We start from the raw sequence: 25,501 nt of genomic DNA, 5'->3' as shown, positions 1-25,501 counted from the left end.
TGCATATTTGAAAATTAACAAAATACATTATATATTTATCAGCAGTAAAACAAGTAATCTAAGTAAACTTTAAAGTAAAGCTAAAGTATGTTTTAGCAGAACACATGCATATCAATTATCTTTTAAATAAAACTAAAGTAAAATTTATGACCACGATGGGGATCGAACCCACAATCTTCTGATTCGAAGTCAGACGCCTTATCCATTGGGCCACGCGGCCATAAATTTCTCAGAGAAAATTTTTATTATATACTTAAGCGTTCACGCTAATTTAAAATATATGAAATTAGTTTCAAAGTAATTTGTTTCAATATTATTTTAATGATTTTTATTATTAGAAAAGATATATTTTATTTATTAAAAATGAATATCAACTTCATATTTATAGCATTTTTTTGATATTATTGGTATGGAAATCTTTGTTGTACTTGCTTCTTCAGGTTTGTATCGAAGAAATGCACCCCCATAAGCCATTCTCCGTAAAATCGCCCTTGCGATTATATACTTTAGTACTGTTAAGGATATGATTAGTGATTCTAATGACAGTTTTATTGATAATTTATCCAAGTTCTACATTATGTGTATTCATTTGTTCGTTGATGCCTTGCCCCACACAGTCTACTTACCCGGTTGGGGCAGGTTGAGCAGCTTGGTAACTTTATTGAGAAATACCTTCTCAAGCAAATCAAAATAACATAATTAACCAACTTTTAGCAGGTTAAATTATCTTTCGAATAGTGAAAACTTTATCCAAATCTGACGCACCATTTATGAGATCAGTTAGCTTTAGTAAAAAATGCTCAACTAACATTGTTACTACCATCGGATAAGAAACTAGATTGCATAAAAATCTTTTCATGGCATCATCGTTTGTTTTCATTTTACAATTTTTTACGAAAATGATGTTCTAAGAAACATAATTCCTATATTGAGTTATTCGATCCACGAATTAAGTTCTTCTGTAGACTCTTTTTCTAAAGCGTTTTTCGCTTTAGAAAAAGAGACCAAAGTCTAAGTGATCAAAAAATAAAAAGAATAACAGCACATATTAAACAGCAAAGACATAAATAAATTTGAAAAGTTACCAAGTGCATTTAACATTTCTAAAATTAATATAATTTTCATTTAACTGATAAATCAATCATAAGGGTATATTGCAATTTCATAAAACTTCAAAAAACAATTTCTCAAAAGTGACGCAGATCATTACTTCAAATTTGGTACAGTAGTTCTACACATGTACAAAACTCATTTGCCATTATTTGATTTTTAAATTTACCTTGCTGATTTAGATTATATGGACTTGAATATATACTTTAATGGGAAAAAATGTGGCAGATAAAACCACACTATAGCGCCCCAAAAAAATAAGTTTTAAAAATCTTATGACTAATGAATTCTGCATGTATGAAGAACACATCCTGAAAATTTCAGCTTAATTACTCAACTCAAACTGGAGATATGTTTTAAATATAGGTTTTATTAGAAGAAAAAAACTAAAAATCTCAAATTGATGAAAGTCAAATCAAAAAAAAAAAATACACATCTATAAATACTCCTTAAAAGCTATCAGAGCTATATGAATCTGTTATGAATCTGTTATGAATCTGTTACGAATCTGAATGAATCTGTTATGAATCTGTATGAATCTGTATGAATCCGTATGAACCTGTTATGAATCTGTTTTTTTCAGTATTTAAGTATCTATTATGAAGAGGTCTAAGTTTTTTTTCTTTACTTTTTATATGTTAAAGTTGACATGCGACGCTTGTTTAAATTTTGCTTTTGGTCCTTTTTGGTTCTGTTTCTAACAATTCGAAGTAACTTAAAGCAGATTTTATTCCTTCTCCACCATCATTATAATGAATTATTGCAGAGTCAATTTAACAAATTTCAAATGTTCTAGTACTAAAAATGTTTTTAGAACAACGAGTTCATAAAATGGAACGAAATGCTTAATTTGAATTTTGAATATGACCATGTAAAATTTTTCATTGTAAATCATCGTAAGATTTTTAAGAATAGGTTTTATCATATTGAGAGGCGACAATGAGAGGGGTTGAATAGCCACCTCCCATAGTCGGGTATTTAACACAATTCAGTCGGGCGAATTTAGGTTTTAGGGACCTTTTTTTTTTTAGGAACCAGTCGGTGCTTTTTAAGGATTCACCCCTCCCCCCACTCATTTTATTCGTAGAATTGTCCCTGATTATATTATGAGTGAAGATTTTTAAGTTTTTTGTTGCTATGGCGTTGCTAAGGTAAACAAAAAAACTAGCTAATAAAATATGTTATTTTAAATACTTTTAGTTTTATCAAAACTAAACGAGTCATGTATAAGCAGATATATATCTGCTTTCTCTCTCTCTATATATATACATATCCTCTATAGAGGATAAAATTTTACATAAATGCAATATACTACATTTTTTTTTTCAAATTTTAATCAATAATCTTTATTTTTTCATAGGCCTACCACCTTAAGTCAGTCAATGTAGGTTCACTGCGTATACGACCAAATCAGTCAATTTAAGTACGTTTATTATTGTGTAAAACTTTAAAAGATAAAAGTAATAAATAATTATAGTTAAAATTAAACAATAAAAGTAGTTGAAACATATAAAATAACTTTCAAAATCTAAAAGTTCGTTCACTTTAAGGAGTTAAACCTTGTTTATCGCGCCTCAGAATATGCAAGTTTAACCACCCACGGCTCTACGCCTATTTGTGGAAGATTATAAAAATTAAACTATTTAAACATTTTTTACGTATAAATATAGTTTATTTGTAGGTTTATTTATTTGCACGTGGGTACAAGTTTTATTAAATAATAATAGTTAAAAATGTATTAATTAGATAACTAAAAGCAGCAAAGAAAGTTAAAAACATTATCGTATTAAAAACTACAAAAATATTTTTTTATGAGGTTGGGTGTAGAACATTGTTGCGTTCTTTTAGGAGGGGGAGGGGGAAATAAAACGTGACTATTTGTTACTAGGAGAACGGGTGGAGGGTTGGGGGAAGGGTCCAAAATAGTCTAAAGTTGCGTGACATAATTTACGGACGACCCCTAAGGTAAATAAAAGTTTGACAGATTGTTTTGTTATGTTCTTAATTTACCCGTTCATCTGAGTCGTTTTTTCGTTTTTTTTGGGATGCAGACCAATTAAAATTTTAAAGTTTTTTTTTTAATTAAAAAATTTTGTATCAAGTCAACTCGGGCTTCTCAAGTTTTAAATAATGTTAAATTTAATTATGTCACGTTATGACGTTGTTGTAGTTTTGCTTGGCATTGTCAAAGCATTTGATAAAGTTAATCACTCACTATTTCTTGACAAAGTTTTTGTGTATGGTTTCGACAAATACATCAACCAGTGGATAAATACACTTCTATCCATTCCAAAACAACAATTTATTATAGAAAATTCAGAATCGGACTGGTTAAACGTCCTCAGCGGTGTGCCATAGGGTTCATGTATTGAACCACTACTGTTTCTCATTTTTATGAAATGCCTTGCCTGCTTATTGACCATTGCAACCTTTATGCTGATAACACCATGTGTTGTCAGCATAAGTTAAGAAGTCATATAAGATAAGTCACATAAGTTTGCAAACTTATCGCAATTGTTAAGGAGCTCTTTAACCAACGCATGATCAATGAGCTTTAATCTTAAAAAATGCAAATACACAATTCTCAACAAGTATTGTTGCTCACTGCATAATAAAACTTTAATTGATAATAAATTTAAAGATTCCTGTTTCCACTTAACAATGACTGACACAACTGACTTTGCTCTCATTTACAGTATGTACTAATCTCATTGTCAACATTGTTAAAACTTTGTTTTTTAATATTAAACTAATAAAAACTGCGAATTTTACAGTCGGTTCTGGAAGTACCAAATAAACTTTAAAAGCAAAATTAATAAACACGTACTTTATATAAATTAATACTTATATGGTTTTTCGTCAGAGGAAAAAATATCTCAATACCATTTTCTTGTAATTAACTGCTCACAAACTTGGCCCTGTGATAGGGCGCTCTATTCTGCTGAAATTTGTGGGTAGTTGTGATGTTTTTAAATAATTTAAGCTTTACTTGAAGCGATTGAGTATTGACTATGAGCTATGAGTAATTTAACTATAAATTGTGCACCAATTATATTCAGCGTTACGTAGAATATCAATCTGAGCACGTTTTTCTGTTGTAAGGTTAGTGTTGTCAGTTTTTTAAAGTTGTTACAATTCTTCTAATTAAAGTTGTTGAGATTGTGTAAATATGTTTTTGGCTTCGATTCGGATTATTTAGCAGTTATTAAAAAAAAATTTTATTAGGTTTTTGATATAATTCTGTAAAATATTAATGCAAAAAAAAAATTGCAACGGACCTTGTGGTACACCACTTGAAACTATACCACGTGCAGGTAAGTTTGTGCCAGGAACTTTTCGTTGCAACAATTGGAAGAAAAAAATTTGGTTCATAGTAATAGTTTATCTGATATACCGTAATACATAATTTATAAATTGTTAAATTGCGTGGTGCCAGATGAATATAATCTTTTTTATGTATTTGAAAAGCCAAGGGCTTTGTACACCCTTTCTCAAACACCCTTTGTACACACTTTCTCAACAGAAAAAATAAAATCTCTATAAAAAAAATGTAGAATCTATTTAAAAAAGGACAAAATTTTCTTCCATGCATTTGTGGCCTGTAGAATACTATGTTTGTCTGACTATTTAGCAACGTTCAAAGAACAAGAGTTATTTTTCCTAAGGATGGTTTATAAATTATCAAACAGCCTGTTGATAATTCCGAGTGCAACACCATGATTGAAAAGTTAGCAATAACTTGTTTTATCAGAAGATCCAGCAGAACTCTGTTTGATCTACGTTCTTTAAAAGGTTCATGCTATTATTACCACAGTTTATTGTCAATCAGCCTGAAAATCAGAACAAACTTCCCCGAAAAACCAGCCAGAAAAACCCTATAAAACCAGCCTGAAAAACCAGAAAAAACTTCCTCCAAATTTAAAAAAAAATTCAAATGGTATTGAGTTTTGGAGTAAACGAACATCAAAGTCAGTTCATTTAGATTTGATTAAGTTATGTGAAACTAACTCTTACAAACAAAATTTAGCCAATCCAGAGTTCTGCAAAAATACTGAAGAATTGTACAATTGGAGTGAATAACTAAATTAATAATTGTTACTTATTAAAAAAAGAAGTTTTTCTACCTAATGTAAATATAAGACAAGTATAAAAAGATTTTAGAGCAATTTTTTGTTGTAAATTCCTTTAGGGTTAGTTTTAACTTATTAATCTTCTATTTTCAACAACCCCTAGGGGTTGTTGAATACAGTTTTTAATACAATGTTAATACAATACAATGTTAAATACAATACAATGTTAAGTACAATACAATGTTAAATACCATACAATGTTACAATACTATACCATGTTAAATACAATACAATATAATATTAAATACAATGTAACTACATTGTATTTAACGCTAATACTTTTAACATTAATTAATTGCAAATCGTATAAATACGATTTGATAGCATTTTTATGTTTAGATGAGAAAAGCCTTTTTTTTTTTGTTACACGAAAAGAAATAATTTAAAAGAATCTACTCAAACTCAGATATTTACAACTCAAATATGTTCTGTTTTTTTTTCTATTTTTATTCACAAATATATATTTTATTGCCTCCTCTTTTTTGTGGGTACAGATCCTGATTCTTATGGTAAATTAAGATTTATATTTATAACTCTTTTATATTTGAAATACAGCTTGGGTATTTGAAAAAAAAATTTTTTTATAGATCGAAATCAATGGAAGCTTTCAAACTCAGAAAATGACAATGCTGGCATTGGGCTAAATAAAAACGTTCAATTAAATTCCTATGACAATAAGACTATCTCTCAAAGAGTAACAATAAACGTCTCTGGTTTAAAGTATGAAACATTTTTAAAAACATTAGAACAATACCCTGAGTCGTTGCTAGGTGATCAATTAAAACGAGCACCATACTACGATGAAGATCATAATGAATATTTTTTTGATCGAAATAGACCCGCGTTTGATGCAATTTTGTTCTATTATCAATCTTGTGGAAAATTAATACGTCCGCCGAATGTGCCAATGGATGTTTTTACGGACGAAATAAGATTTTACGAACTTGGAGAACATGTAATTCATAAAATAGAAAGAGAAGAGGGGTATATAGAGGACGAAGAGCCCGTTTATCCAAAAGGGAAGTGGAAAAGAAAAATATGGGAGTTGTTTGAATTCCCAGACACTTCAATGCTTGCAAAAATTGTCGCTATTATGTCTATTTCTATAATTACGCTTTCTATAGTAACATTTTGTGTTGAAACACTTCCTCAATTTAGATATGAAAAGTTCTGCATAAATGGAACTCATTCTTGTGTAACACGCGAAATAAATAACGAAAAAGCCATGCCATGGTTTGCCATTGAGTCTGCATGTATAGTGTGGTTTACATTTGAATATATTATGCGGCTTATTTCGTCTCCTGACAAATGCATATTTGTGAGGTCTTTTTTAAACATTATAGATATTATAGCTATTGTTCCATACTATGTTACTTTACCAATGGAATCATCTAATGTATCTTCACTTGGTGTTTTGAGAGTTATACGACTTGTACGTGTTTTTAGAATATTTAAACTTTCGAGACATTCAAGAGGACTGCAAATATTAGGACATACGTTAAAAGCAAGTTTGCGCGAGCTTGGGCTTTTAATATTTTTTCTACTTATTGGTGTTATACTGTTTTCTTCTGCAGTTTACTATGCAGAAGGAGGAGATAAAGAGACATTTAAAAGTATTCCAGACGCTTTTTGGTGGGCTGTTGTAACAATGACTACCGTTGGCTATGGTGATATGAAACCAACAACACCATGGGGAAAAATTGTAGGAAGTTTGTGTGCAATATCTGGAGTGTTAACAATTGCGCTTCCGGTTCCTGTTATCGTGTCCAACTTCAACTATTTTTATCATAGGTTTTTTTTTAAATATTTACTTCTAATTTATTTAAGTTACTCATATCTAACCATCCTTGATATCATGACATCTTAAGATTTCACGTTATGACATCATAAAGACTTAATGACTTGACATTATTGATAATTGACGTCATGGCATCATAAAGATTTAATGTTATAAAATTTTAAATTCTCGATGTCCTAACATATAGAAGACAAAGTTCGATGTTTGTTTAAACTTTAAATTATTGTTTACATCTAGAGAAAACGAGCTGCGAGCAGCTGACGCAAATAAAAAAGAAAAGAAAAAAAGAGAGGAAGAAAAAAATGAAAAAAATAAAGAATACAAAGAACTTAAAAATAATTCATTAGCAGAAAACGATGAGTTAAACAAAGACAAACTAAATAATGGTTTGCATAAAGTCACATTATTTGAAGATGACCACGAGGAAGTAAAAGACGATAGTGCAATGCTACCATTATTAAATCTTGCATCAAATGTTTTATTACTAAATAATTCAACAAGCACAACCGATCAAATCGATAATAATGCTACAAATCAAACAACGAACGAAAACGAGGTGTTAAACAGTATTTATTCTTCTTCAATAATCAATAAAGTATAAATTTCGTTAGACAACTATATAGTGAAAATAATGACGAATTACGGATGGTGAGTAATAAAATGCAAACTACCTTTATTCGATTGACTATGACGCAACAATCGACTATTGACGTATAAATACACTTCGACTATAATGATAAACAAAACGATCTTTTTTTGATCGACTGTTAAATATGAACTAAGTTTGATAGTGGTAAGAGAAAAGAACTTTATTTTTAACAACTATAAGGTATTAAACATGTTGTATAAACTTGTGATGGGGTCTTATTAACATAAAGTATTAGAGAAGCCCCTACTCTTTTGCTCCAGGACATCCACGCTTAACAATGATAAAAAGTAAATCCACAGTTTTAAATCAAAAGAATAATGCAATCAAAAAATATGATGGAAACAATATAAATAAAGTAAACAGCAAATACCGTAATACCTTTAAAAAGCGGCTATTGTATTAAATATTTTTGTAAAGTTCAGAAAGCTTTTGTTTTGTATATTTATTTATCTATTCCAACTGTATTTTTATAGCAAGTATTTTTTTTCAATTTGCTGGTTTAATAAGAAATAATTTATAATTTAACAACAAAATAGTAGTTAATTTATGTTATTCTTAGTTATTTGAACATTACACATACCAGACACAATTGCACTTGTGCAATTGTGTCTGGTTTGCACAATTGCAATTGTATTTGTGTATATTAAACACAATATTAGACACAATTGTGTTTGTGAATATTACACTCACCATATCAGAAGCAATTACAAGTTTTTATTTGTGCATATTACACATACGAGGCCGTATTTTTTGTAATCAAAATTAATACAATTTGAGCAGTTTAGCCCGTGAAGGATTTTCCCAAAAGACACCGTGGAAAAAGTTAAATAATATTTTTACCAATCATAAAATTAGTGCTGAGCATCAAAAATAATATTTGGCTTGGAAAGTCCTTTTGGAGTCAATAAAAGGAAATGAAATAGACAAACAATTATAGCTCCAAATACAATGTGAGAGAAATAAGTGGAAAGCAATCCTGAAACGGATTATAGGTATCACATTATTTTTATCACCTAGAGGTTTGGCATTTCAAGGAGAAAACACAATAATTGGGGATGTTTACAATGGCAATTTATTAGGGATCTTAGAATTGATTGGAAATTAGCAACATTTTTCCAAAATACAACAAAGTCAGTTTGAATCGAAAAGTATGAAGGGAAAAACACATTATTTGTCTGGGTACTCTCAAAATGAATTCATCAAGTAATGTTTAGACAAAGAAGATCTTGATCAAAGAAAAGATGCAATCTTTTTTTTTGAGCTAGAATAGTTTGTAAAACTTTGTTATTATAACCAATAATTGTTATTATAATTATAACGGTGGAGGTGGAGGTGGAGGGGGGGTTAGTAAATTTTTTTAACAATAAAACAATGAAAGGATATTAACCATACAACCAAGAAACTAAAATAAATAACACCACCGAACTTGTATTAATATACTTAACCAAAAAGTTTGCAAAAAAATTAGCAGTCTACCCGTAAAACAGGTTGTACCACCTTAGGAACCTGATCATCTTATGCAACCCTCCTCTCTCTCTCTCTCTCTCTCTCTCTCTCTCTCTCTCTCTCTCTCTCTATATATATATATATATATATATATATATATATATATATATATATATATATATATATATATATATATATATATATATATATTTATATATATATATATATATATATATATATATATGTATATATATTTGAAGTTTTAAAAAAAGTTTGACACTATTTAAAATAAAACAAAAAAAGTTGTAATATTTTTGTTCTTTGTTAGTTTTACTCTAAATTTCTTTTTATCATAAGCATTTGATTAGTTGATTTTTCAAATAATCGAAATTACTTTTATAAATCAGCCTAATATTTTAACGACACAAACTTAAAAACTAATAAACGCGTTTTTTTATTAAATTTTTTAATAAATTTTTCAACATCTTGTTTTTTTAATGTTTGTTACAAAAAAGTATATAAAACTATGTGCTTTGATTGATAGTTATTTTAAAGCTTATATCAAAAGTTAAAACTGGTAATCCCTGGTGTTGCGAACCTCAGGTCTGCTTTGATTTCATTTGCCATCACAGTCCTCTTATTTTGGTCATTTCATATTCACTAGACTTTGTAGCTTGCTTTGAAAAACTAGGATGCGAATTCCAGCTTGACACTATCTGGGTTTTATTTAAATTTAAGTAAACGACAATTTTCTGTTATGTTAAAAATCTTGTAAATAAAGGCTTTAAAGCGGAAAATGCACGTAGTGGTTTCAAAAATACTGGTATATTCCACTCAATTGTTCAAAAATAACTCCAAATTCCACTGATTATTTTTCATTCGCTCGGTATTAAAATTATAACATATTAAATAAAATTTATATAAATTTTATTTCTATATAGGTTTAACGATGACGGGTCGTAAATATAAAAGTGGGTGTCAAAAAAGAAAATTAGCAGAACAGAAGCAAGACGCAATAAAAAAATGTAAAACATTAACCAACTTCTTTTCAATCCAATCCCAGATCGACGAAACATCTTCAGCTCAAATTTAAGATAAAAATAATGATCAAAATGTTTCAATATTTGAATCATCAGAAATTCAAACATCCCCATAACAATTCAAACATCCCTATAACAAATGACAAAATTGACTATTGTTTTTCTAGAAAGTGGCCAATTCACAAGTTTCACTTGATAATTCTACTGGATTAATTTCAAAAAACTCTATGAATAGACTTTCGACAAAAGAAATATTGCTCAAAGAGCTGGATAGAATCATTTATGCCGTTAAACAAGCATCTTTTGATACTAATTATTCAGTGCTCAGTGAGCTTAAAGATAGATTGAAGCCTCTTACCGGTAAGAAAGAAAAGGAAACAATTATTAAAGAATAACACAGTGTTAGATTACCCAATAGGCCTGACTAGGCCATGGCTAGGGGCCCCATCTAATTAGGGGCCCCATAAATTTTTTAAGAAGTATTTTTTATTTTAAATAATATTTTGATATAATATTTTATTGTGAATTGATTAATAATGCAAATAATGCGATTTAAACATATATATTTATTGTTATTTTACTTTATTTACAAAAATACTTAAAATATTTCAGTGCAAGGTAATCCTGCAATTAAGCAGCTCGTTAAGTTTTTTGCACTCTCATCTGCAGAGACTTGAAAAATTGCAGAATGTTCAGGAAAAGCAAAGTAAATAAATTTCAAAGTATACATTGAAATTTATTTATTTTTTAATAGTTTTAAGTAAATAAATTTCAAACTAGTTATTTTAATAACTACTTTGAAATTTATTTACTTCGCTTTTAATACTGCTATTGTTATTATAATTTTTTATTAATTGTTTTTTATTTTATCCTTAGTATTGTTAAAGTTTTATTTTTGTATTGTTTATTATTTTTCTTAGTACAAATTTTTAAACAATGCCGAAAATATGTCGGCAGTATACTAAGGGATGCAAGCGATAATGTCTAATTTCAATGAGCATGCGGTATATATACCGTGTGCTACGCATTCGTTGAACTTAGTTGGACAAACTTCTGTACAATGCTGCTATTAAGCGGTTAATTTTTTTTTCTATTGCGCAGCCATTGTATACGTATACTATGGTTGCGTCGAATTTGAAAAATACGTATATACGTATTTTTCAAATTCGATTCGATCAATGGGATGTCTTAAAACAACTCGTCGGGAAAGAATGGTGCTTAAATCATTATCAAAAACGCGTTGGGAGGCTCACGCAAATGCTACCGAAACAGTTCTCAATTCTTTTAAAGCAATTTTGACAGCATTGAATGAGATTGCTGAAGATCTTTCTCAAAAAAGTGAAACCATGCTCGTATTGTGGAGCAATATTTTTATTAGTTTTCAACAAAACTAATAAAAATATTAATTTCAACAAAATGAGAGACAATTTTGATGAATTTGAAAACAAAGCAAAATCAATCTTACCAGGTGTTGATTATGCAAAAGGTACAACGCGAATTTGCCTAAAAAGAAAAACGTCTAAAGAGCTTCATGCCCCGTACGTGATATTACCTGCTCGAGATAATTTTCGTATCAACGGGTTTGATTGATAGGCTTAAGAAAGAGATTAATGAGCGAATCAAAGTTTACTTTGAAGTTGCGGAGATGTTTTCGTTTTTGGCTAACTTTGAATGAAAGATTTTTATACAGAATTGAGGCTATATCACAGCTGAGTCAAATAAAAATTTGCATCAAAAACTCAGTTCTCTTTTTCTGAACTCTACGAAACATTGGTTCATAACAACCTTTCATCTATTTTTCCGAACGTCGAAATTGCTCTTTGCATTTTTTAACACTTATGATTACAAATTGTTCTGTGGAGCGCTCGTTTCGCTCGTTTTCAAAAGTAAAACGAATTAAAAATGAGCACAGAAATACCATGCTTCAGTTGAGATTAAGCATGCTTGATGTCTATCAAATCAGATATTCTTTGCGAGATCGATTTTGATGATACAATAAACAATTTTTTCGATAAAAGATAAAGGGAAAAAAATATTTTTGTTTATGAAGAAAAGGTTAATATGCATTGGTAAATATTTACATTAATGAATGTACGTACTTTATTACTCAATAATCTTACAAAAATCTTAGCTCCGTGTTTTTGAAAAAATTGATAACTTAGCCAAAGACATCGAAGAAAAAAAACGTGGACTTACTTTTGTTGGTGATCAAATAGAAATAAAATTGAGCAAGGTTGATAGTAAAATAGCTGAAATTAAAAAAAACTATTGTGGGTATTAAATCATTCCACGGAAATTTAAGCAGCGATTCAAATGAACATATAAGAAAAACAGTCAATCCTGAGGATCAAAACCAACGTAACAATCTAAGAGTTGTCGGAATCGAAGAAAAAAACAACGAAACTATTAATTATGTTTTAAAAAAAGTATAGTATTATATAAAGAGCACATTGTGTCGGTAACTTTAGTGGTAAGCCTAGAACTATTGTCTGCAAAATAATAAACTGGCAGGACAAGGAAAATATCTTATCTAACGCTCGTAAACTCAAGGGAAAGAATATATTTATTAACGAAGACTACAGCAATGAAACAATGCGAATTCGTAAAAAACTTTTTGTCCAAGCTAAAATACATCGTGGCAACGGAATATATTCACGTCACCATGTAAACATTGTTACTCCGACACCATCTTGGAAGTCAAACAAATGAATATTAGTTTAACGCAAGGCTAATTACTATTATCTGTTAATGTGGTTCCTATCAAAAAAACGGGTAAAAAGTTTATGGTTTTAAATAAATTTATGTAGAAATAAATTATCTTTCTCATGATATAATTAATTTTTTCTTGTTCAAACTAAAACTCAATATTAAATAACTTATTTTCTAAACACTGTCAAACAAAGTAATTAACCTTAGCAACTAAGTAAACAGTAAATAATTTGAACAATAATACAATACAAACAAGCAAAACCACAAGTTTACAAGAATGTATGATTTTAGAGGCAATCAACACTTGTACAAAAAAGTTGTAGAAGATCCAAATGACTTCGATTTTACTATAAACTAAAATACTATAAACATAAAGTTGTGGAAAATTTATGTATACCTTTTAAAGGTATACATAAATTTTTCACAACTTAATGTTTATAGTATTTTAGTTTATAGTAAAATTGAAGTCATTTAGATCTTCTACAACTTTTTTCAGCTTAAGGTCTGAATTTCCAGAATTTTTTTCATAAAACATAGACTTTTTATTTACAATTTAACTCCTAGCATGGTCGATGATCATAAATTAAACTTTAAAGTTAAAGGCTGTGTGTTTAAAAATAGCTGCTCTTTACACTAAACCCTGCAGTTAAAAAAAGTATACACATTTGATGAAAGTTTGGTATAATGGTCTTCATTGGTTTTAAGATATGTAAGAAGTAAAAAATACGAATCAAACAAAAAAAATTATAAAATAAGTTGTAACATTTCAAAGAACTTTATGTATAGTACAAGCATGTTGAATGTTGATCTCCTGCCACCAAATAAACACTTATAATAGCATATGAAGCAATTGCAGTATTATTTATGGCTTGTGCTGCTTAAAGAAAAGAAAAAGTTAAAAAAAAGGACATTCACCATTGAATAGAGTTGTAAAACCTCATAACAGTAATAAAATAGTATTCAGGTCTTGTCAGAGAACTGTGAATTGTGTAAAGTTGTGGAATGCAGATAAAAATATTAATTATCACCTAAAAAATTGATTTTACTTCATGGATTTGTTAGCAAAGTTTACATTTACATTTTACTACAGTTTACATTACATTTACATTTTACTGCAGTTTACATTATATTTACATTTTACTACATGGATTAATATACAACACCTAAGTTAGAGTTTGTGCAGTTTTGTCTTATTTCATTGAATTCATTGATGTATCTTTATTTTCGATGTCTGTAAACAAAAATACCTCAAGCAAAGTTTTTACTCAAAGTTTAAAATGAGTGAAAATCATTAAAGCAGAAAGAGTTATTTGAATAAAGGTTCAATTTGAAAAAGAATTTGAGTTTTTGTAACTTATTAGTTATTTTTGCTTTCATTTTTACGTTTTCTCAAAACAAAGTTTTCAATATGTACATGTACTTGAAAATATGCTCAAATTTACACAAAAATGCCAAATCAATAATAATTTTTATAATTATATATTTGGTCTAGGAATTAATTCGTGCGGTTTGACAAGGGATTACGAAACTAGCTTATTGTCTCAGCGTTTCGTTTAGCCACGCATGCGTGCGAAGATCACTGTTATTGCGCATCATTTTCTTTATAAATCATTTGATTTAAGCGTAAACAACACTATTTTTAATTTAACTGATAATGCCGATTTTTGTTCCTGATAAAGTGTTTTTGCGGGGGATTCTACTTCATTACTTTAACATGAAGAAAAGTGCTACCGAAAGTCATCGTATTTTGGTTGAAGTTTATGGTGACCATACTCTAGCTGAGCGAACGTGTCAGAAGTGGTTTGCACGGTTTAAAAGTGGTGATTTTTGTTTTGAAGACCAAGAGCGACCAGGACAGCCGAAAAAAATTGAAGATGTAGAATTGACAACATTGCTCGATCAGGATTCTTGTCAAACGCAAGAGGACCTTGCAAAATCGTTAGGTGTTGAACAATTAACAGTTTCCAGACGCCTCAAAGCCATGGGTATGATTCAAAAAATGTCTCATTGGGCTCCACATGAATTGAAAGACAGAGACGTGAAAAGAAGAAAGACCATTTGTGAATTGCTGCTTGAAAGACAGAAAAGAAAGGGATTTTTGCATCGAATCGTTACTGGTGATGAGAAATGGATTTATTACGAGAACCCTAAACGAAAACAGGCCTGGGTAAAGCCAGGTGAACCAGGTCCATCACAGCCAAAACGGAATATTCACTGTGCAAAGGTTATGCTGTGTATATAGTGGGATATGAAAGGTGTGGTGTACCATGAGCTTCTGACACCTGGTGAAACTATTGATGGAGAACGTTATCGACGACAATTAATGCATTTAAAGCAAGCTCTGGTCATAAAACGACTAGATTGGGGTAACAGACATGATAAACTCATTTTTCAGCATGATAACGCTCGACCACATGTCGCAAAACCTGTCAAAAACTATTTGGAAAATGTCGGATGGGAAGTGTTACCCCACCCGCCGTATTCTCCGGACATTGCTCCTTCTGACTACTACTTGTTCGATTGCATGAATAACGATTTGATTGGACAGCGCTTCATTTCTTCGGAAAATATCGAAAAATGGGTCTCTAATTGGATCACTTCTAAGGATGAAGCATTTTTTCGACACGAAACTCGTAAATTGCCGGAAAGATGGGTAAAAGTAATGACTAGCGATGGACACTATTTTCATTAATGTATTCATCCATTTAGTTTTTGAAATAAACCTTCAATTTTCAATTAAAAAGCGCATGAATTAATTCCTAGACCTAATATAATCAACTTTTTTTAGGATTGTTAATTTTAATTAATTGTGTACAGTTTTTTTTTTCATTATCAATTTAAAAAATCTGTTTCAAAAACTCAACAAAAGTGTAGTTTTTTTTTCTTTCTATAGGAACTAATACAATAATAATAAGTCTATAAGATATCAAGGTTAGAGAAGATAAACCCCAAAAACTTAAAATGAAATCCACCACAAAAAAGATCTTCAGCAAGTCGTCAAATTTTTATTTCCAAATCCGTAATATAATATCATCTTTTATTTCAACGATTGGTGTTTAGCTGTATATATTGTTATGAAAATGGAGGAACATGCTCAAACATTACGGGCTGCTACTGCAATTCAGTATGTTATAAAATTACAGCTTGTTAGTGGGGTAGACTTGTATAATTAAAATTTAACGAATGGGACACTAATCATTTCCTTCGATAATTTTAATATTTCAGTAATTATCTTTCTATAATTAAAAAATCTCTTGATTTAAACTTTTATTTTCACCTATAAAATTCGAATTAGAAAAGTTGTACTTTATATAGAACACAATTCTAAAAAAAGTTGTAATGTATATTATTTTAAAGGTGCTAGTCCAGCATTTTTTTGTCAATTTGAGCATATTTTTGAAATACGTGTATTTGAAAATTGATTTCTTAAAAATCTAGATAACTTAAAATGTTCAGAACCATGTTAGTTTATAGTCTCAACAAAAGGCTGTGTTATTAAGTCATTATTTAGATCCATTATTAAGTTCCAGTTGTTTACATTCATCGTTGAATTCAATGGAATTAGAAAAAAACTGCGCATGTCCAACACACTTTACTTTAAGTAGTAATATATAGAATTGTACATAAGGCCCACAACTAACAACATATTTAAATGAATAAGAGTCACCTCTTCTGAAAAACTCATTGCACACAATCAATGAAATGAAATAGATTTTATAAACATAATAACTTGCTTGAAAATGTTTGAATACTTATAGATCTATTACGTATTTACTAGTATTATTTATAGAAGTCCTTCAAATGTTGCAACTTATTTCAAAAAATTTTAGAATTTGATTTGTGTCCTCAAGCTAATGCAGATCTTTCAATCAATTTCGTCTACTATGTATACTTTTATTTGCAGTATAATTTGATGCAAAGAAGAATTAATTAAAAACACTGCTTTTAAGCAAGCTTTTAAATTTAAAGTTTAAATTATGAACAGCACCCATGTGATAAGTTGATTTGTTAATAAAAAGTCTGTTTTATGAAAAACATTCTTGACATGACAGCAAAAAGATACATATGTAATTTCAATAATTTGAAATTTATAATAAAATTATAATCATTTAGATCTTCTGCAACTTGTTTACATCTTTAGCACGAGTGTTGCCTCTAAAATCACACATTCTTCTAAGTTTGTGGTTTCGCTTGTTGCCAATTATTATTGTTATTAGTTATTATTAAATACTTTTAATATACTAAAACAATTTAATAAGTAATTCAGCATATTATTTATATACAAAGCATTTTAAAATGTTAATACAACTTAATAAGTTATTTAACATGCTTAAACAACCAAAATGTGTTCACTGTGTCTGAGTTATGTATTTTAGCAAATTGACAAAAATATTTATAAAAAGAAAAGAATCTTATGTGTTATAATACTTAAAAGAAGATGTTTAAAATGTAAAACAAAAATAAGTCTATTTTTGAATGCTTTTGAGTACTTTATATACAGTTTATTTATTTGCACATTACATACAAATTATTAGTATTGCTCGAATAAGTAAACTGTATATAAAGTACGTTGGAGTACTCAAAATTCTTGTTTTCGAAAGTGTATTATATTATTAATATAATACACGTTTAAAAACAAATTATTTAATAGAGTTTTATTTTAAGCAAAAATTAATTACTTATATTGTAAGATAGATAATTAAATTCTACATAAATTTATTCAAAAATAACCTTTAAAAATCTATCTACTTCAAGGTATGTTATGAGTAGGTACAAACGGCGGGGCGGGCAGATCATTTACACGTTACTAAAGCGAGTCATATTTCATTTAATGAACAAAAAAAACGATTCAGATATAGTTTAATTTCATTAAAAAATATAATATTAAGAAGGTATTTGCATATTACAATTTTATTGAGCAACAAAAAAAACTATATAATTTTATAATATTTTATAAATTTTATGAACTCAAAAAACAAAGTGTCCCACCAATTTATATCAAGTGATCCGCACATTTACATTAAATGATCTGCCTAATATTTTGTCTATCAAAGTCTATAAATTTTAATAGTTATTTTACCAAAAACAACGCGATTCGCCACTTTATATAAAGTGATCCGCCAAATTTTATGAAGTGATTCGCCTAATATTTTGATTGCTTAAATCAAACTCTATAAGTTTTAAGGATTTTCCTACCAAAAAACAACGTGATTCGCCAATTATATCAAGCGATCCGCTCATTTATATCAAATGATCTGCCTAATATTTTGATTATTTGGATCAAACTCTATAAATTTTAATAGTTGTTCTACGAAAAAACAACGTGAGCTGCCAATTTGAATAAAGTGATCCGCCAAGTTTTATGAAGTGATCCACCTAATATTTTAATTGTTTGAATCAAACTCTATAAATTTTAACGGTTGTTCTACAAAAAAACAAAGTGATCCGCCATTTTATATCAAGTGATCCGCCAATTTATAATTATAGTTTTATCAAAAAACAACGTGATCCGCCAACTTGTATCAAGTGATCCACTAATTTATATTAAGTGATCCGCGTAGTAATTTGATTGTTTGAATCAAACTCATTTAATTTTAATGATTGTTCTACAAAAAAACAACGTGAGCCGCCAGTTTGAATAAAGTGATCCACCAAATTTTATGAAGTGATCCGCCTAATATTTTGATTGTCTGAATCAAACTCTATAAATTTTAATGATTGTATTACCAAAAAACAACGTGATTCGCCAATTTATATGAAGTGATCCGCCTTACATTTTGATTGTTTGAATCAAACTCTATGAAGTTTAATGATTGTTCTACAAAAAAAAAAAAAAAAACGTGATTTACCGATTTATATCAGGTGATCCGCCTAGGCCAATTTTCAATTTAAAACAATGAGGTGGCATACCTGAAGGAGTTAAGCTGTTCAAAGACTCAACAGGAAAGTTATTTCTTTCATTAAGGTCATCATTATCAACTTGATCAGCACTTTAATAAATTTTGACCTCACCCGGCAAACATTCAAGCACTTCTTCATTGATTGATAATGCAGATTTAATGTTTATTGCTTAAAAACAAAAATGTTACTTGACAATACAAAAAAAAAACGCAATGTATTAAAACCATATAGAAATAACATTATAGTTTACCTTTTATAAATATTACCCGTAAACAAAATTAATTTTGAATTGGATTTCATGTCACAAACTGTTAGAATATGATCAATAAAGTAAATTTCAAATCTTGATAATTTACTAAATTTAAAACATACTTCATCAGTAGGCAAACTAAACCAAAGTAATGATGCAAGGTAGAAGAACGCGGAAGAACTAAAGAAATAAAAATAATAATGTTATAAAAAGTAGATATGTAAAATAGATACATGACATGATAAAATATATAACCAGCGAAATATATTTCTACCAGCTTCGGATGACTAAAGCAAAACTAAATAACTGATATATATATATATATATATATATATATATATATATATATATATATATATATATATATATATATATATATATATATATATATATATTTAAACAACTTTAAAAAGTGTTCTACACAATAGAGTGCTCAATGTTCTTAAAAGAACAGAGCAATTATATATTAGTAGAAAATCACTTAACAAAAAATTTTTTCCATTTAACACTGTGTTTCATCAACAAAGATTCATCAGAAATGGATGATCAAATTAATAAAACTTCAATTTATACCAAAAATTAAATTACAGGAAGTTGCAAATGTTTTAACTACTGTAAATTTTCACACATTTGTGGAATTTGCTGACACTATTATAAAAAGAATTCTTTAGAAATGATTACTTATGCTATTTTTTTAAATGTTTTTTTAAAAAGGGTAGTTATTGTAAATATTATTTGAACTCATTTATTTTTATAATTTTTTAGGAGAAACTTATTTTCGTGCCTACATTTAGAAATTAATTCCGATCTTTTGTTTTCTTAGAATATTAATCTCTCTTTCTCTCATTCTCTCTTCTATATATATATATATATATATATATATATATATATATATATATATATATATATATATATATATATATATATATATATATATATATATATATATATATATATATCTATATATATATATATATATATATATATATATATATATATCTATATATATATATATATATATATATATATATATATATATATATGTTTGAATACATAAATGAATTATTATATAATAATAAGTTTAAAGATAAATAGGACAAGTATATGTATTAAAATTAATATCAGAGCTCCAGATTATAACTCCTAGTGACCTTATAGTTTTGCCAGATTCGCTAAACCTTCATAATTAGCTAGGACTTCGATCACTTACTTATTTAATCAATGACATGAACATGGAGCTAATTAAAATTTTAAAATGGTTCAAGTCAAATAAGTAATCAATTAACATAAAAAAAAACTAAATGAACTCTATTTGATCCTAAATCCAAAAAATATCTTTTGCCAAATGGTATGCTTCAAATATTTATAGATGGTATTCAAATATAACAATCAAAAGTTATACTTTTTCTTAGTGTTCTTATTGATGAAAATCTCACATGGAAAAATCATATAAAACTTTGCGCAACAAAGTTTCAAAAAATATTGGAATATATACAAAGCAAGAAATTTTGAAAATAGTCATGCAGATTATTACTCACTTATCCAATGCTATGTAAATTATGCAAATATCGCATGGGGCAGTGCTAAAAAAAGTCAATTAGATCCTCCTTATTGATAACAGAAGCATCTAGCACGACTCATAAACTTTAAAGATTGTTTTACCCTTGCAAAACCTCTTTTATTTGAAATGAATATTCTTAATATATAACTATAGTTGGTATAATATACCAATATATAGTATTCATAATATATTATATTAAGAATACTCATTATAAAACCAAATCGTATATTCATTGTAAAAATAATTCATATAAAGCAAAGAACATTAAAACATTTATAAATGTTTTTAATTTTCTTAATTTTTAAAATTAATTCATTTCTTTGTTTTATTTCCAAATGTAATATAAACTTAACTCCTATGCCTTCCTATCCAAAATTTATATGCAATAAAGTTCAAAAGCAAACATGATCTAAAAAATGACAATTTTATTTATCAACATTATTCGCATAAAAATGTTGAAAGATCTTTATATCATATCGCAGAGATTTTCTGTGGAACCGAATAGTTTTATAAAATCTGATTTTCCCAATGTTGGAATTTTTCTACCTTCAAAAATAAACTGAAAAAAGTTATTTTTTCAATAGATAATATACTCGAGTTCTTTTGATCTCGTTTCTCTTTTAAAAGCGTTATCCAAATGTAATTTAAAATATTTGGTTGTACTTTTTATTGTATTGTCAAACGGTGTTTTATATTTGAGGTACCTAATTTTATTTGCATTGTTTTCTTAAACGGAATTTACTTTTAATTTTATACTTTTTTGAAATAATTGGTTTATTACTATTATATTGTCAAACGGTTCTCGGTGACAGGTGACAGGTGACAGGATGTTACAATCGTCTTCGAGTTTATGTGTTCTTATATATTATGTAAAAAACATTTTATCAGAAAATATTGCTAAAAAAACGAAAAAAAAATCGCATTAATTTCAAATCTTTAGTATTAACAAAAGAATTATTTGAGCAGGTTTCAACAAAACATTTTTTTATGATTTTTATACACAAAGTGACAGTAAATATTATTGTACACTAATGTCCACTAAATGAATTTAAGAAAATTTAGAAAACTTTTATTGGAGTTGTTATAGTTTTTATTATAAATTATTACATATTTATTCTTACATAAAATAAGTATATCAATTTTTTTATATTTATTCTTATAAATTTATATATTTTTATATTCTCAAGAAGAAAAAAAAGTATTCAATGAAACTTTAGTGCCTTCGAAGTTTTGGCGCTTGGGTGAAAATCACCCAATGTAACTTTAAATGATTTTAAAAAGGAAGCTAAATATATAGAATATGTTTTAAAGATTAAAATTCAATCTTAATTTATTGAGCTCATCTTTTGGCTCAACACATCTCTAGCGTTTACTCGTCCATAAACCATAAACAAAATCGGAAACTATAAAACGAAAAACGAAATTTCAAAAATGCCCACGTTTGCAAAAGATCACAATGAATGCAGGAAATCTGCATTATTTGTATAAAAAAGCTGATCGCAAAATGACAAAATACTCCAGAAACATGAAAATGTTAAAATAAATTTTGATCTCATCCAAATAGAAAAAGCTTGCTCACTAAGCCCCTTGATTGTCTTATTTGATCTCAAACTGGTAAATACCATGTGTGGAATTCAATAACATGCCAGCAAGCGACCATGTTGTTAGTGTGAATTTGGGTCAACAAAAATCTATGAATGTGGTGAGATGAGAACCTTTGGAAAAATCAGAAAATATTTTGATGACTTCCTCAACAGCGGAGGAAACGCAAAGAGTGCCAAATCATTTCAAAATGATGTGCATCCTCCACTCTTTACTTTTTAAGATCAAACAAGTGTTTTGTAAGTGATTCTACCAATTGAATTGAATTTTCTTATTGCTGTTGTCAATCATATTGTAAAAAATCTTCCTCAGATGTTATCAAAGACAGTTGATTGGCTTGCTTCACTTCATATTCCTCTTTTGCCTTACCAGTAGGGAAGGGGGGGGGCGGGAACTACAATATAGCAACTGCATAAAGCTGTTGAGGAAAGTAGATGGATTGAAAAATTTCGCTGTCTGAGAATGCAAAACAAGCATTGGATTTTTGAAACTGTTTGGCATTGCTCAAGGATGTTGTTTCTGCTTGCTTTGGCAGTGCCTTGGATCTGGAATATGAGATAAAAATCAAAAAATTCAAGACAAGTTATCTGAAGCAGCAAATTTCAGTTACATTAAGAGCTCATGCAATCTTTTTCCATGGGCTACAATTCATCAAAAAGAAGCATATGGCACTTGGGCTCTTCAGTGAACAGGCAACTGAGACAATGCACCCTTACTTCAAAACCCATTGGGAGAGATATAAGCGTGATAGCTCTTACCCAGATTACCCCAAACAACTTTTGAACTGTATTTTGGGTTATAACAGCAAAAAAGTTTAAAGTTATTGTCACAGAATGTTTGTAAATCAATATGAATATTTAATTTTATTTTATGTTTAAAGAATAACATTTTTGAATTAGTTCGTATTTTGTTTGAAATTTGTGTAATTTGGAGAATACTTTGATATAAAATACTTATTTAAAAAAAATGTATTCCTAGGACTTATAATGTGGTTTTTAAAAAGTGAATACCTCTTCAAGATTTTAATTCTAGATTTTAAAATTAGGCATTTTGAGGCTCAACATGTACTTTCTACGATTCAAAAGGTTTTGATATAAAGTGTTTCTGGTATTATGACCCAAAATTTACAGGATGTGATATATATATATATATATATATATATATATATATATATATATATATATATATATATATATATATATATATATATATATATAGACATACACATATATATTAGGGTTATAAAATTTTTACAACCTTATATGGCCATGGACCTACAAGATAAGTTTTTGAATAAAAACTATGAAACTGACATACATAAATGATTTTATTTCAAAAAATTCCCCCAGTAAATAGAAAAACTATTTTCGAAATTTCGCAATTTAGTATAATTGAATAAAATTATACTAATGAGTAACTAATTATATTTAACACGATACAGTGATATTAGCTGAATAATGTAACACAAAACAATCACTTATTTGATAAAATAAACTTCAAATTGATTTTTTCAGCACACTGTATTTCTAGCATGATTTTAATTGCTTGTTCGGCACAAATGTTACTTCTTTGCGTCTTAGTTGCTGTATTGTCTTTATTCCAATGTTTCTTAAAAATGGTGTCCGCTTTTTTGTGTTTCTTTAAACTGTAGTCCAATTTTTTATAACTGTCTTTTTTATAAAAATGGTCACTAAACCAAACATCAAACCAAGCTCCACAAATTAATTCACAAATTTCACTTAGCAGTTCACATTTTTCTGGGAGCAGTACAAAAGCAAATAAGTCATATATTGCTCTAGAGTTCCATCTTGCATTACTTATATTGGGTAATGTTTTAAAGGTAATAAAGAGAAATCTACCATGTTTTTGATAAAATCGGTATGTATTTATCAATTCGTATAAAAACTGCATATCATTGCGCCATTTGATATTTTTAACTTTTATATTTACATCACTTTGTTGGAAGTCAGTTTTTATATTTGTATAGTTGTTACTGGCTTCTTGCGCAAAATGAAATGCTAAATTTGGAGATGTTGTTTTTTCATCAAGAGTTTGGTCAATTGAATGCTTTAAGACTAAATTCAACACATGATGTTGATATCCTAAATACTGAGGTATAGAAATGCCTTTTTCTTTAAATTTCTGTTGGATCATTACAACAACTTCATTTCTTACTCCAGTATTGACACTTGTGGCAGAATGAAAGTAAGTAAATTAGCCATTCATTTCATAACGTATTTGCACCATTTCTCATCAGGTAGTGCAATTGTCATTTTAAAATATATATATATATATATATATATATATATATATATATATATATATATATATATATATATATATATATATATATATATATACGTACATATATATGTATGCTAGGGTGTCCCAGCCGCCCCTTATATTCTAAAAAAGATCTGTTCATATTCTTAAAACTTTCTATTGGTTCTCACAAGCAACTCGGTTAAATATTTTCAACATTTTATTGGATTTAGAGAGAGCACAAGACCCTTGAACACTTACCGGGTCCTTAATATTATATTAAAAAAAAAAAAGTGTCATACTGGGTCTCAAAAGAAGCAAAATTATATAAAAATTTCAAAAATAATTATTTTACTAAAAATTATTATTTTAGAATTTATTGCAGAAAAAAAACTAGGGCGGCTGGGACACCCTAACATGTACATATAAATGTACTCTATAAAATAGAGTGTTCAACAACATTCTCAGTTTTTAAAGAAGAAGAGCATGTAGAAGTACTTTTAACCATGTTACAAAGATTTTTTGGTCTGTCTCCAAAAGATGTGAAACAAACGGTATTTGAGTTTGTGAAAAAAATGGGGTTATTCACAAGTTTAATTGTGCAACTAAGTCGACAGGAAAAAAATGGTTGAAGGGTTTTTTGAAACGTCATTATAAAATTTTTTTTTTGAAAGTTGCTGAGCCAACGTCATTGCATCGAGCCATTGGTTTTGATAGAATAAAAGTTAATCGCTTTTATAATAAACTACAAAAAATGGTATTTAATGCCAACGGAATGCAGATTATTTGACCATTGAACTTATTTATTATTAGTTAGAAAAAGAGAGTATTTTACTTTTACGGAATGTTTTTCGGATATTTTTATTATAAGTTCCTAAAAAATTATCAACTAATTTCTTTACACTTTCATCTTCTAATTATATTACACTTTTATACAATTCAATTACATATTTATTTATCAAAATTTAACTCTAAAGGCATATTTTCTATTGTTGCTAATATTCACCGTTTAACCGAAACTTGCGTCATACAGCACCTGCGTA

At 28.3% G+C, this 25,501-nt stretch overlaps 2 protein-coding genes and 1 non-coding gene across 3 annotated transcripts in view; 2 read left to right on the top strand and 1 right to left on the bottom strand.

Moving 5' to 3' along the window:
• Positions 1 to 8,220, top strand: part of LOC100206883 (potassium voltage-gated channel subfamily A member 2) — a 40,579-nt gene extending 32,359 nt beyond the window's left edge. The window contains exons 3-4 of the mRNA XM_065791503.1: positions 5,828 to 7,031; positions 7,276 to 8,220. Coding sequence (XP_065647575.1) covers positions 5,828 to 7,031; positions 7,276 to 7,639 — 1,568 coding nt within the window. The 3' untranslated portion in view covers positions 7,640 to 8,220. The remainder of the gene's footprint in view (positions 1 to 5,827; positions 7,032 to 7,275) is intronic.
• The window catches only part of LOC100203801 (transmembrane protein 115), a 78,593-nt gene that overhangs the window by 52,632 nt on the left and 460 nt on the right, over positions 1 to 25,501 (top strand). The gene's annotated exons all lie outside the window — the stretch shown is intronic.
• On the bottom strand, positions 148 to 220 carry trnar-ucg (transfer RNA arginine (anticodon UCG)). Its single transcript has one exon. It is a non-coding gene; the product is annotated as a tRNA-Arg (tRNA).

This window comes from Hydra vulgaris, chromosome 02 (assembly GCF_038396675.1).
Source record: "Hydra vulgaris chromosome 02, alternate assembly HydraT2T_AEP".
Classification (NCBI taxonomy): domain Eukaryota; kingdom Metazoa; phylum Cnidaria; class Hydrozoa; order Anthoathecata; family Hydridae; genus Hydra; species Hydra vulgaris.
The sequence above is the reverse complement of the archived record's forward strand: the minus strand, read 5'-3'. Positions and strand labels throughout refer to the sequence as shown.